We start from the raw sequence: 15029 nt of genomic DNA on the forward strand, positions 1-15029 counted from the left end.
TGCCTGCCTAGTTCCTGAAACCGCTTCAATAAAGTGTCACTGAGCTCTTTAGGTGTTGGTAGAGTCTGTGTCTTATCTCACATTCAGAGGGAAGCCTTGGAACCAGTGTTTTCTGGGAGAAGGTGCCTTCTGCCTTCAACAGATCCAGACAACAATCCCCTACTCTCTGATCCCCAGCTCTGGTCCCGGGCTCCCGGGGACCCAACATGTCACTGCACCACGCTCTGGCCTTGGAGTGGTGGGGGACTGCTCTCCGGTCTGGCTTCTTAGTGTCACTATCCACTCTCACACCATCTCCTGGGCCAACTTCTGTGACACTTACCCCAGGGCAGAATGGGAATCCCCCTCTCCTGCCATCATGCAACAAGACCCATCACACCTCACCTCTGCACCCCACCATTGCCCTTGGCCTTCTGTGACACCCCTGACCTCCCCAAACCTCAATTTCCCTTCCCAGCATTTTAGGACCCAAAGTCAAGTCTAGGAAGAAGGGGACAGTGAAATAGCACAGTTAGACCAAAACTATGGAGCTCCAGGCTCCTAATCTTCAGGTGGAACGGAGAAGACATAATGCCTATTGGCGGGAGACTCACATTCTCAACCAGGCTTCTCTCCACCAACGCAGCAGAGCATGGTGCCAACAGAAAGAATAGGACCGAACCCCAGTCTACCACGAATGCGCTGTGTAGTTCGGGTTACTTACTTAATCACTCTGCTCCTTACGTTCTCATCTATAAAACAGAAACTACATCATGATGCCGTCAGGCAATTAAATGAGATCGTGGGTGTAGAGCTTGAGGTGGTCCCAGCACTCAGTAAACGCCCAATAAATATTATTATTATTATTATTATTATTATTATTATTATTATTATTATTTTGGCTTAATTGTGACCTGGAAAAAAGCAGTATGGCAGGGAAAGACAGCGACAGCAGAAGTCTCATGGAGGAAACTGATGGAAAGGGAGAGGGAAAAGAATTAGGGGCGGAGGCACTTCAGGCATCTCCAAAGAGCTATGACCTGGGTGCTGGGGAGGAAGCTGGTGTCCCGCATCCATCTGAGCAATTCCTGAGGGCAGCAACGGTCCCTGGAAATGTCCTCAGGTTAGAGCAGGCTCTGTCTACCTCGGGGAGGATGGAGATTGAGTGGGGACAAAAGGCAAAAGGCTAGTGACACAATAATGTCAACCTAATGGCTGACATCAGTGCATCTTTGGGGGGCCCAAGGGGTCCTGGGGACAACATCTCTTCCTCCCCCTCCTCTTGAGTCCTCTGCAAGCATTTTGGGGCTAAACAGGCCCCAGAGACAAGAGTCCATTCAGGAGCCCCAGAGGTACTGAGCCAGAGCCAGCTCCCACCTGGCCTGAGGAGGGGCAGGTCCCAACCTGCTTGTGGGGGCTTTTCCCACCTCAAACTCCTCCCTCCCAGGGAGCTTCTAGAAACACCTAGGATCCTATGGAGGTCCCTTGGATCTGGCATATCTGCAGAAAAGCAGCTTTGGGGGAAAAGAACATTCCCAAGCATAATTAATTTGGCCTCTAGTCTTGGGCAACCAGGGTGTGTAATTCATACCTCTCTCCCCACTGCAAAATGGCATAAAGTCCTAAATCTTGCTTTCCTTGAGGCTGAGCCACCCAATATGCCAAACGTCTGTCTGGCTGGCCGCTTTCATTGCCCCCATAAACGAGGAAAGAGGACAGCAGCACTGCCCATTGGCTCCCACCCTTTGCTCTTTGCTACCCTAATTATCCACCTTGGTACTTAGCAGCTGCCAATAGCCCAAGCTTATAAACCTGTATATAATGGTGATTTGGGGTTTGACTCTGCCTGGCCCTCCATCCCCAACAAGATAAAAGGTGGAGAAGCTGGGCTGGCTTGATAACTCGGTCCTCCCGCTGTCCCCGTCAGCCGCCTCTCTGCGTCTCTCCCACCATGTCGTGTCCCTCCTTCCAGCTGGGCTCCCGATGCGGTGGCCGGAGCTTCAGCTCCTGCTCAGCTGTCCTCCCCCGGATGGTCACCCACTATGCCGTGAGCAAGGGGCCGTGCAGGTCTGGGGGTGGGGGGGCCCTCCGTGCCCTGGGCTGCCTGAGCTCCCGGAGCCTGTGCAACGTGGGCTTCGGGAGGCCCCGGGTGGCCTCCAGGTGTGGCCTGCCCGGCTTTGGGTACCGAGTGGGGGCCCCCTGTGTGTCCTCGCCCTGCATCGCTCCCGTCACCATCAATGAGAGCCTGCTGGTCCCGCTCGAGCTGGAGATCGACCCGGCTGTGCAAAAGGTGAAGAGGGACGAGAAGGAGCAAATTAAGTGCCTGAACAACCGCTTTGCATCCTTCATCAACAAGGTAACATGGAGGAGCCATGCTCGGGGCTGGGGAACACAGAGAGCACTTTGCATCGGGGCCAAGGAGAGGCCGGCAGCTGAGAGGGTGTGGTGGATGACGCCCCCAAATCGTAGAAAGCTGCTTAGATCCAGCTCAGTGCTAGACATTTCTTCCTGCTCATTCTTTTTTCACTCTCTTGTCATCTCCCCTTGAGTATTAGCTGAGAAAATCACCAGGGCTGTGTGAGGTCAGACTATAACAGGAACTTCCAAAGCAATGATAGATACTGAAAAGAAAAACCAATGAGGCAGAGGAGGCTTTGACAACAGAGTTGCCTTCTGAGGGTCTGAGCTGGGGTGAGATCCTTGGGCCTGGAGGCAGGGATGAGCACTGCAGCCCCAGATTTGCCCCCGGAGGAGGCCTGGCGTAAGAAGAAGGTAGAGCAGTCAGCACAGTCGCTGTCACCAAAACCACAGCTCCGAAAGGCTACAGGGAAGGGTGGTGTGCAGCCTTCGAAAGGCCAGATATGAACCCAAGCAGCTGCCTTTGCATCTGTTTCCACACCCCAGGGAGGCTCTTGGGATCAGGGGCTGAGCCAGTGTTTTTGCTGACCCCTGGCTATAGGGCAAAGAATCCTGAGTCAGAAGTCAGGAGGCCTGGGCCCTGGTATTGGCTCCAGTCCTGACTGCTCCCCTGAGGTCCTGTGCAAACATCTCACTTCTCAGCCTTGGGGCTTTTGCTACCACCTGGTGGGAAAGGGGGCCTTGGTGGTGGGGAGTCAAAAGAGGTAAGATACGTAAAAGGGCTCCAAAAAGAAACTCATTTCAGGAAATAGGAACTGTTCCACTTCCAGATTTATTTTTAAAGCTCGTTAAGTTCTGGGCTCTGACTTTCCGCAACATCACACCACATTCGTGAGGCTGGGAGCCTCTTGGTGATGCGGCCGTTGACCGGAAATAGGGCAACGTTTCTCCCTCTGCAGATTTCTTTCAAGGATGGGATGCTGGTTCCCTCTGCCGATGGCTAAGAGGGGTGGCCGTGATCGCTCACTGAGCTTCTCTTCTTCTCGGTCCTAAGTCACCAAAACGGAAAAGCCAGCGGGGAGCTCTCCATGTTCCCAGGATGGGGATGTTTTTTGGACACAGCCTCGCAGGGTGCATCAGAGTCAGGGGAGAGAGCTTAGAGTCTCATGACCATGCTTTTGATCTGACCTCCCCTGAATACCCCCGGGCTGTGACCAGAGAAAGCCTGAACTCCCAGGCATCACGTCACCCGCTTGCATTAATATGAAGAATCCTGAAGAGCTTCCCATGCACAATACCTAACCTTAGGAAGCCGAGTGAGGCTTAAAGGGACAGGATGTGTTGGCCAAGGTTGCAGGGCTCGTGGGAGGCCGACAGGCAGAGCTGGGAGGGGGACCTGTCCCAGACCTCTCGGGACACTACTCCTCCCATGACAATGTGCGACCCCTAGGGGAGTAAGTGGGGGTCTTATAAAAGCTCCCCCAGGCAGGGGATTCATGGAAACAAATCCTCCCAGGCCAGTCTACGCAGGGAGTCTTATCTGAAAACTTCAGCACATTGGCAGCAATGTGTTGGGATTAAGAGCACACGCTGATTCCATTGGCCACCCAGCCCATCACGTGTTACGGTCCCTGGGCTCCCTGCTCTCAGTGACTCCCTGATCTGGATGGCAGGTGCGGTTCCTGGAGCAGAAGAACAAGCTGCTGGAGACCAAGTGGAACTTCATGCAGCAGCAAAGGTGCTGTCAGAGCAACATCGAGCCCATCTTCCAGGCCTACATCTCTGCCCTTCGGCGGCAGCTGGACTGCGTGGCAGGGGACCGGGCCAGGCTGGAGTCCGAGCTCTGCAGCCTCCAGGACGTGCTGGAAAGCTACAAGAAAAAGTGAGTGTGGCCTACTTTCAGCTCACCAGGGAGCCTGGAGCAAGTTCCATCAACAACCTTAGCCTCAGTTTCCCTATTTCTACAGTGGGAGGCCTCCAGCTTCGTCAATCAGGTAGCAGCAACAGTGTGGTGGGGTAACACAAGAGAGCAGCTAGGACACTGCCCGTTGGACACACGGCAGAAGCTCTGAAACCGTGTATTGGTCTTCACCTCCCTTCCTGCCACCCTCCCTCAATAAGGCCCTGTCCATGTCCCTGCAATACTAGCTCTTTCTCCTGCCATTCCCCGCCCTCCAGGGCTCTGCTTGGCCACCTGATCTGCCATAGCTTCTAGCAATCCCCGTTCAGATCCAGAACCATATCTTATTCCCCAAACAGGCATCTAAACCTTCTTCCCTCCATGCTTTTCCTCCCACTGTCCCTTCCTCCTGATTCGCCCCTCTCGGTACCTCCTGGGACCACATCCAAGCTAACCTGGCCCGTGTTTTTCTCTCACTCCCCGATGCTCAGCTCCTGGACCTCAACCTCAGAGTCCACAGCTGGAAGCCTTTCCCCTCCCCACGAGCAGGGCTCTACGTCCCCAGTGCTTGTGGCTAAGGTCAGGTAGCCTGCTAGACTTGCCCTCTCCAAGGGAAGCTCCCAGCCTGCCTCCCAGGAGAAGGGAGCCAAAACAGATGTTAACGAGGAGCTTGCTGGGTACTAGGTCTAGAGCCTATAAGAGGCTTGAGGCCAGGACACATTGCCTCACAGGTCCTAGGTGGGTGTCTCTGGTCCAGGGCCCCATGGGAGCACATATTGGTGAGTGAGGGTTGAGAGAGATACATTTCCACTGCCAAGCAGCAGTACAAGTAGGCTCAGAGCCATGGTCTCTAAGGGATATGCCTCAGTGGAATAGAGTCACATGGTGGTCACTCACACTGCATGGGTCAGTCCTATGCCTTCCTGATACCAGTCGCTGTGCCAAGGTGGCTCCCACCCTCCAAATACCCTGGTCCTGCACAGACCTCCACGCACACCAGCCAACAGCTACGATGGGGTACAGGGCAGAAGCAGAAAGGAATGCCAGGACAGTGAGGGCACAGACAGGGTCCAGGAAAGCTTCCTGGAGGAGGTGCCATTTGCTCAGGGCCATGATAAAGTTTCATTCTAGTTGGGCCTTACAAAAGGGGAGTCTGGAGTAGATTCCAGGAAAAGGGAAGGGATGGAAGCAGGGGACAGGAAGGGCCAGAGTATGCCAAGTGAGAGAGGACCACTGCAGCAGACCACAACAGGTGAGATGGGGTGAGGCCAGCCCTCTTGACCAGAGCAATGCCTTTCTTGGCGGGTAACATACAAGGTGGGCAGGACACATGGTTTGCAGCTCATGATGAGGACTTTGGATTGGGCAAGTGGGGGTAGAAGGATGAGACTAAATGCTGTTTTGATAGTAGCAGCCGATACTTATGAAGCCTGTGCCCCTGGCATGGCCCAGTGCTTGGCAGACGCTACCTGTGGCATGTGTTAGCTCACTGCAGCTACATGAGGCTGGACTGGTGTCATTCTCATTCTGTACACAATGAAGCTGAGACACAGAAAAGTCCCCCACCCTGGACCCTTCCCCAAAGTCACAAGACTAGCACCTGCCCAAGCTGGGATTCCCGCCCAGGCAGAAGTCTCCAGCTCCCAGGGCCCATGCTAAGGCCGAGGTCTACTGGAATAAGGAAGGATGGGCGTCAGGAAGCGCAGCGAGGCTATTAATGGATCAATAGCACTCATCAGACTGAGTCATCCCTGTCAGACTGAACCCCCTGGCCCTGATTCCATTGCCCAGAGGGACAGGGAGTGGGCGGGAAATTCCCTCGAAGCCTGGAGGTGGCCAGGCTGTCTTTACGGCTCTGGTGAAGTGGGTAATTGCTACCTCGGCAAATAGAGGCCAGGCTTGGACCTCTCCTGGCGGGGAGGGCAAGGGGCAGGCTGAGGTTCCAGTGTCTGCAGCCAAAACTGAGAACAACTCAGAGAAGGCAGCCAACTCTTTACCACCTTCCCAGAGGAAACAACTGCATGACGTGGGCTTCCTCAGCAGCAACAAGGAAAGGAGGTGGCCTGGAGAAGGACTTCCCAGAAGATGATAATCACAGGAATGGGCTAGCTGGGGTGGGGAGGGAGGTCAACACGTACAGTGGCTAATGAGAGGCTAGAATGACAATCGTCTGTCCTGATGGGTCAGAGGAGCTACAGGTGTCCGATGAGGAGGAGGAGTGGGCCTGGTGACTCCTTAGGGCATTAAGTCACTGAAAGGCAGGTTTGCTCCCCAGGCTCCCTCCCTTGGGACACTTCTGAACCCCTAGGCCAGACTAAAATATTTCTTCCTGCCCATCTACTAGGTATGAAGAGGAGCTCTCCCTGCGGCCCTGTGCTGAGAATGAGTTTGTTGCCTTGAAGAAGGTGAGGGAGGGCGGCACAGGGAGAGAGAAGGCCCCCCGAGTTGGCCCAGGTGGCCTCACCACACTCAGCCACTGGCCGGGTCCCAACGTGTCTGCAGCCCACCCACCCCCGACAGGGCCTCTCTCCCGTCGGATCCCAGGGCCAACCTCACCGACCCTGGGAAAGAGGAAAGCCAGCCTTCCCCCACTTCTTGCAGAAGGGCAGTGATTGACCTGGCCTCCGCCTCCCAACGCATGGGGGCCTGACCCGGTTAGGGTTGTGTCTACACCTGCCCGAGAAGTTGGAGGTAGAGCTAATGCCAAACTGAAAACCAAACAAAAACTCTGACTCTGAGGAAAATAATAGCGATGGTTTCTCAGATAAACACCAAGGTAATCTATGGCCCATGCACAACACAGCAGGCTCTAAGAACCTACACTCAAGGATCCTTCAAAACCCACTCCAACAGATCCTTCCCCATCAGGGTGCCAGGCCCAGGCATGCGGTCCTGGGGTTGGGGCCCCTCCCCTCCATCCTTGGCTTTGTCACCTTTTCCCTTCCATGTGCGCCTACACCTGGGTCCCTCAGCTGCCACCAGGTTGCCTGGGAGGTGACCCAATGGGAGGAGAGGGTGGCCTCACCTGTTCCCTGGGCCCCAGATTATGGTTGTCCCTGCTCTGGCCGCAGGATGTGGACACAGCCTTCCTGATGAAGGCTGACCTGGAGACCAACGCGGAGGCTCTGGTCCAGGAGATTGACTTCCTGAAAGGCCTGTATGAGGAGGTACCTACAGCCCCACTGCCCACAGATTCTCGGTCAGGGGCCAGTTCCGTGGGCATGATGGAGTGGGAAGGCTTCCACTAGCGGGTATGGTCCAGGGCAAGCTGACTCAAAAGTGAGCATGGGAAGAAATTCTCAGGCAGTGAGACTCCCAGAAGTCAGAGGGCCCAGACCTTGGCTCTTGAATCTATGTAACTAGTGGGGGGATGAAGAACAGGTTGGTGATGGAAGAATCAGGACAGCTATGCAAATTCCTGTGCAAATCTGCTATGGGAAAGTCAGAGCTGTTTCCGTCCTCCGCTCCTCCACTTTTGTCCTCAAAATGCTCACGCATTCCCACGTGCCCCCCACCCAGGAGATCTGCCTGCTCCAGTCTCAGATCTCTGAGACCTCCGTCATTGTGAAGATGGACAACAGCCGGGAGCTGGATGTGGATGGCATCATTGCTGAGATCAAGGCCCAGTATGACGACATCGCCAGCCGCAGCAAAGCTGAAGCCGAGGCCTGGTACCAGAGCCGGGTGAGGACCTGGGCAGGGCCCGGCTGGGACCCCAGACCCGCCTCCCCTAGGGACTGAGTGAGATGACGAGGGCTGTGTCACACCACAATCACAGGGAACCTCATCAACCCCGGGGTCCTGTTGTTTCTGCCAGGTCCCTGCAGAGTATGTGGGAGGGGACCCCATGGACAGCCCAAGCCTGTCATCAGGGTGCTGGGGCTTCCCACCTTTACCCACGCACAGACACTGGAAGTATTCCTTTAGGCTGCACTCGAGAAGCACTAATTGCCAATGACTGCAAAGAGGGCCCTGGGCTTCAAGGCGTGAGGGAGGCTAATGGTGCAGTGGGCACTAATGGCAGGGCAGGAGCAGTCATTAAGGCAGCCCCAGACTTAGGCAATTAGGGGCTTGCTGGGACAGAGATGGATACCCACAAGGGCGATTTGATTTTGCAAATATTATCATCTCTATCTCACCGGTCCTGTCTGCGAAAGGCACCATGCATTCATTCGCTCAGTCATTTATTCATCCAACAACTGTTTATTGAGCATCCATCACACTCCAAACATTGTTCTAATTGCTGGATTCCAGCAGGAGACAGAATAGACAGCAAACCCCGCCTTCCAGTCACTTTCATTCTTGAGGCAGGGTGGGGGAGGGGTGGACAATATGCAAGGTATTGAATCAGTAAGCTTGGAGTACGCTAGATGGTGATGTGTGCTTTGAAGAAAATCAATCAGCATGAAGTGCAGGGAGTGTTGTGGGAATGAGGTTTTGAATAGGGTGGCCAGGGAAGGATGGTCTTATTGAAATGTGTGGCACCGTGAGGGTACTAAGAGTCACACCATCCCAGTCCTCAAAGAGGTTACAGAAACAGACTGCCCACAGATGACACAGGGGTTCTATGTTCCCATCAGGGACACAATCTTCTTCTCGCTTTCTGTTCTGCTATCCTTAAAATTGCAGTAATCTTCACGGTTGCCTCATGTCCCAAGAAGGTTGCCTTATCACTGATCTCACATGTTCTTCCAGGCAGGAAGAACACAGGGCAAAAGAAACATGCCAACTGGGTCATCCCCCACTTTAAACAGCTTTCCTGGAAGTGTTACCCATAGATCTCATTAATGAAAAGGCCAATATATATTCTCTTATCTGGGCTCACTGCCACCTCAAATAAAAGCAGAGTTCTGTTGGAAGACGGAGAGTGCGTATTGCTAAGGCAACTGCAGGCTTTGTCACAAAAGCCAAACAACAAAAGAGCCAAAGAGAGTGACTTTCTTATCACTTGTTTTGCCTTCTCTACGTGGAAAATCTAAAGTTGGCTACTTGTTTTAATCTATAGATGTAAATTGATAAAATGTTATTCAGAAATTGAATTTGGAGCTGCAAAGGTAGCAAAGGTTTTTTAAAAATGTTAAGTCAGATTAAGAGTCACTTATGGTTTGTCTCCCTCCCAATCCAAACCTGGTGATTCACAGACCTGGGGATAAAAATATATGTATATAAAAAATATATGTTTATAAAAAAAAAAAAAAAATTAAAAATGTTAAGTCAAAGTAGGAAGCAGCATTGCATATTGTTTTTTATTGTTTTGAAAAAGAATGTACGAAGGTACTCACCCTAGTGAGGTAGACATGGTCTGTCCTCACTCCCAGATCTGTCCGGCATCCCAGACTGAGCACAGAAACCCCTTCTAAGATCTGGAGGGAACTCTAAAGGGGAAGGAGCCCTCCAGAGACCCTGGGACTCTGGGCTTGGGAGAAAAAGATGAGCCACAGGACAGCTAAACAGAGAAAAGGAGAGTTTAGAGGAGCATTTAATAAGCATGAAGGTTCAGGGTTGGGGAAGGAAATAAGAAGCAGCCCAGAAAAAAACCCCAAAATTGACAGGAAATGGCAAGGGGATGGAGAGCAGAACAAACATGAGAACCCAGAGAGCCCTGAGCTAGGAAACCACTGGAGGAGAGACGCTGGATGGTGAGAACAGGGGCAGTGAGGTGCCGTGGTGCAGATGCCTGCACCCAGGGCTTTGACCTGCCTGTCCCGGTCCTGGCAGTATGAGGAGCTGCGACTGACAGCTGGGAACCACTGTGACAATCTCCGCAACCGCAAGAATGAGATCCTGGAAATGAACAAGCTGATCCAGCGGCTTCAGCAAGAAATTGAGAACGTGAAAGCCCAGGTGAGGCCAGAAAGCCATGGTCCTGAGGCCCCATCACAGGCTCCCCCACCAGTGGTCCTGAGCGGGTGGGTCCATTCTCCCTGGGAGCACTTGGGAGTGGGAATGAATTTGTGCCCCTTGCACAAACCCTTTATTAAAAAAAGCTGACCGATAGCGGGAGCAGCCTAAGGAAAGAGCGAAGTCCCATCAGACACTAGGTCACCTTTGGTCACAGATGAAATAGCAAGGGCACCCCCCCAATGGGGGCACAGAAACGATGGTTGACATGGTTGACATGGTTCCTTTGGACCCAAAGACTCCAGTCCTGTAATCCTCAAATTCCAGACAACTCCCAGGAGTCCATACATGCAGACCCATTCTGTTCTCCCAGGCTGATGAAGACCAGTCAGACGCTTCCAATCTATTAACCCCAAAGAAATCGCTCAAACCTCCTTGAGCTGTTATAGACAGAAGTTGGTCCAACATCTCTGGAAGAACCAGATGTCATAACCCTAGGCTGAAAGGTTCAGCAGCTTTGAATCTGGCATGGCCCCATGACTGTGAAGGAAATCTCCCTCCTCCTATGTGTTCCCATGAGTGTCACCTTCCTCCCACACTCACAAAGCTGCCCACCCAGGCAATTATACCACCCCAGCTGGTGTCCTACAGTTCAGCTCAACTCAGACACTATCTACCTGGAGAGAGAGTCAGATCACACAGAGTAAGGGTCCCACCTCACTGCCCCTACTTCACATGCCAACCACAAGTCCAGGTTGTAACCCCTCAGCTGTACATCGGAGGTTCCCATGATCCCCTTTTCAGGTTCGATTAATTTACTAGAATGGCTCACGGAACTCAGGAAACGGCTTACTTACTGTTTAGCAGTTTGTTATAAAAGGCAATGATAAAGAACACAGATGAACACCCTGTTGGAAGAGATGCACAGGGCAGGGTAGGCAGGAAGGAGATGGAGCTTCTATGCCACCCTCTGGGTATGTGAGTGTCCCACCACTTCTGCGTGCTCACCAACCTGAAAGTAATGCAAACCCCAGACTTTGGGATTTTACAGAGACCTCCTCTCCTGGGCATGATCAATGATTAAGTCCATTTCCAGCCCCTCCCCTCTCCGGGAATAGGGGGTGGGGCTGAAAACCCCAAGCTTCTAGTCATGACTTGGTCCTTCTGGATGAAGCCATTGGAGACTCAGCCAGAGTCACCTCATTAGAACAAAAGACACTGCTACCATCCAGGAGTCCCAAGGGATCAGAGAACTCTGTGTCAGAACCCAGGGTCAAAGACCAAATATGAAACCAAAGGATGCTCCTAATGCTCTTTATCACTTGTGAAATTACAAGGATTTGGGAGTTCTGTGCCAGGAACTGGGGGAAGAGATCCATATATGTATTTTTTATCATCTCACAATGACCATGTTCTCCCTGCTTTTCTGAGAGTCAGCCTGGGGCTCCTGGGGACTCCAGTAACTCCTTGCTGTGCCCTCTCCCCCAGCGCTGCAAGCTGGAGGCTGCGGTGACCCAGGCGGAGCAGCAGGGTGAGGCGGCCCTCAGTGACGCCAAGTGCAAACTGGTAGGGCTGGAGGAGGCCCTGCAGAAGGCCAAGCAGGACATGGCCTGCCTGCTCAAGGAGTACCAGGAGGTGATGAACTCCAAGCTGGGCCTGGACATCGAGATCGCCACCTACAGGCGGCTGCTGGAGGGCGAGGAGCACAGGTGGGTCAGGGCCATCCGTACTCCAAGGCTAAGTTCACGTGCCTCTGGTCACCTCTGGCCACTGCTGAGGCTGCGCTGCGACGGCCCATCCCACAGTCAAGGAAAGTCCCAAACATCCTAGAATCCTCAGGCCCTCCTCCTGAACACAGCGGCGGGGGGGAGGGGGTGGCCTAGGCAGGAGGAGGGGTGCCCCGCGTTTATCGGGCTTGTGCTCTCTGATGCAGTTACCCTGTGTCTTCTTTCCTCTTCCTCCAGGTTGTGCGAAGGCATCGGACCCGTGAATATCTGTGAGTAGTTGTGTACTCCCCTGGGGCTCTGGGGTCATGGGGGCTGATCCACCCGACAAGGACAAGATCACAGCACCCTGGCCCAGACTTCGGCATGTTTTCCCCACCCCAAGGAGGAGTTTTGTCTGCCAGGAGCTCCTGGTCAGATGGAGGGGAAGTCAGAATTATGTGAGGAGCAGAGAAGCAACAGGGCCTCAGGGCTGTGGGGCCCCAGAAGCTGCGGGGAGCCTTCATGACAAGAGGCTGCCTTTCTGGAGAAAGCAGTTTCAAAGCAGGTTCAGACAAGTAGAAACTGAGGGCATGAAGCAGAAACCAAGGCTGTGGGGAAAGAGGAGAGCTTCTAAGCACTTTTTGTGGCTAGTGTGGGAAGCGGGTGGCTGGAATGGGGGTGTGCTTGTCAGTGAGTGGCAGCAGGTGGGGACACGGTCTGGCTGAGAGGTTTGAGGGCCATGCCCTTCTAGCCACACAGTAAGGGACCCTGAGCCTCACTCCCTGTTCCCACAGCCGTGAGCAGCTCCAAAGGCGCAGTCCTCTACGAGCCCTGTGTGGTCAGCACCCCCGTGCTGAGGACTGAGTACTGCCCGGGGGGTACCAGTGTCCTCAAGACCAGCGGGGCCTGCAGCGTCATGGGCACTGGTGAGGTCTACGTCCCCTGCGAGCCCCAGGGGCTGCTGAGCTGTGTGAGCACGCGGAGTTCCTGCATGAAGCTAGGGGCCGGGAGCAGCTCCTCCCACAAGTGTTAGCACAGTCCGGTCCCCGAGGTGGGAGGCCCAGGGACAGGGTGCCCGCACCCCTCCACCCCCAGCCTAGATGTTGTCCCCCAACCAGGGCTGAAGACATGGATATTCCCAAACCCCACTTTCCTGTATTGACCAAAGTTTTCCCTCAGATTTTTCACTGAGAGGCGCCGCTCAGGCCTCTCCAAGGGTCACCTTTCACTTAGCCATGTGCAGATCCCAAGCTAGGCCCTCGGTGGGGAACACATCAAAGCTCTATCCCCTGAAAGTTTTCCCACAAAGCCAGGATCCCACTCCCAACCCCTGAAGTTCCCCACCTCCCTTACGTCTGGCTCTCAAAGCACCTAAAAAAAAGGAACTTCCTTTAACATCCGGCTAACACATGCACTATTGCAATGATCAAAAAGAGGTACCCCAAAATACTATTCTGATTTCCAAAGAATTTTTGGAATTTCCAAGGGCCAGCATTTCAGAATCACTCGAGATCTGTTAAAGGTCCTCTTGATTGGCACGCAGAATCAAGAGGTGGTCTTTGGGAAGTAATTCACCAGCTCGAGTGCTGAGCTCACACTATGAAAATACATCTTTATTCCTGAGCCCCACTGACGGGGAAATGCCAAAACAAAGGCAAAGGGACTTGGAATACTTCCTGGATGGAGAGACAGTCACAAGCTGACATCACCTGCTCAATGGAACCAAGCTCCTCCCCCACCCTCTGTACATAGCCCTCCCCACCCCCTCCTCGCTCTGGTCCTGCTCCCCTTCCTTTTAGGTCCTCTTGCTTTGGATCTGATATGAACGTTTTCCCAGCTACAGTGATGGGGGGCTGCCCCCAAACTGGGAGGCTTTGGCTCAGGGGTTGCAGGAAAGGATGTGTGGTGCTGACCCAATCTCCCCAGAGGCCCCTCATGCAACCTCCTGCAGAAACCCCCACCCCCACCCCACCCAGGGAACCACCATCTCTGCCATAAGCCTCTGGTCTTGTCTGTTCCCAATAAACTGACCGTACACACGCTGCAGGAGTCAAGATTATTTACTCGGCTCCATAGGGTACAAGAAGGCTGGAGGGGAACCAATGAGCAGCCTTTGGGAGCTGAAAGCCGGGCGGGCTGGGGAGTGGAAATGAAGGTTATGATCTACATGGAAAAGCTACATATGAATGATTTGCAAACAGCCTGCGGAATAAATGTGGATCCATACAAGTTGCATTTAAAACCTGCATACCACACCCCGGTAGATGGCAAGTCACTTGCCATGTTAAAGACCATGGCCTTATACACATGGGTCTCCTCACCACATGGCCCCTTGCACGTGTCCCAGAGAAATCCCGTGGGGCCCCGATCATGTCAGTACTTAGCAGCCTCCAAGCCCCATGTTCTGGACCAGTCTCAGGACAGGTCAGGTGCAGGGGAAAGCTGTGCAGACAGGAAGGAGAACTTTCTAGTCCCCTGTCCCTCTTAGGGAGACCCGAGGCCAGGAGATGAGCCTTGGTAGTAGCAGCTCTGCCCCAAACCCTTCCTGTTGCCTCACTGATCCCCTAGAACACTTCCCCCATGACAACCCTCCCCTTGTGGCTCCTGTGTGTTGGGGTACAACTTCCCTCTCCCCACAGTTCCATGCAGAGCATTTATTCTGTGCCAACCCCTGCATTAGAACCTGGTGATACAGAGGTGACTAATACCCTCTTTTAACCCCAGAGGGACTTTTGGCCTCCCAGAGGAGTCAAAGATAATGAGAGGCAGAGAATATGGGAGCAACCAGAAAAGGCAACTAATGATTATGCCCGGAAAGAGGGTCAGAGCAAGGTTCACTGAGAAGGTTGTAAGGATAGCATCTGGGCGGAAGTCGAGGGCAGTATAAACTGAAAGGGAGCCATTCATTCACCTTTTCTTTCATTCACTATGTATTTATCAAGCACCTGGCATGGTTCCGGCCACCCAGAGGCGAGGGACAGTGACGAACAAGACAGCTCCAGTCAAGGCAGAGTTACTCAGACACAGGACCTAGAGCCCACGGTAAGGAGTGTGAAGCGTTGCAGCCACTTTGAAAAACATTCTGACAGTTCTTCAAAACGTTAAACAGAGAGCTGCCATAGGACCCAGACGTTCCACTGCTAGGTATACAGCCAGGAGAAATGAAAACATGAATCCACACAAAAACCTGTATGTGAATGCTCAAAGCAGCGTCATACACAACAGCCAGAAGGTGGAAACCACCC

At 53.4% G+C, this 15029-nt stretch overlaps 1 protein-coding gene across 1 annotated transcript; it reads left to right on the forward strand.

The window, feature by feature from the left end:
• The first annotated feature begins 1930 nt into the window (after positions 1 to 1930).
• Positions 1931 to 13772, forward strand: KRT82 (keratin 82). Its single transcript, XM_059185273.1, has 9 exons — positions 1931 to 2335; positions 4011 to 4219; positions 6582 to 6642; positions 7309 to 7404; positions 7757 to 7921; positions 9956 to 10081; positions 11567 to 11787; positions 12043 to 12074; positions 12579 to 13772. Exons 1-9 carry the CDS (start codon positions 1931 to 1933, stop codon positions 12815 to 12817), a joined length of 1554 nt encoding a protein of 517 aa, XP_059041256.1. The 3' UTR covers positions 12818 to 13772.
• The last annotated feature ends 1257 nt before the right edge of the window (positions 13773 to 15029 follow it).

Source organism: Mustela lutreola, chromosome 8, assembly GCF_030435805.1.
Source record: "Mustela lutreola isolate mMusLut2 chromosome 8, mMusLut2.pri, whole genome shotgun sequence".
Lineage (NCBI taxonomy): Eukaryota > Metazoa > Chordata > Mammalia > Carnivora > Mustelidae > Mustela > Mustela lutreola.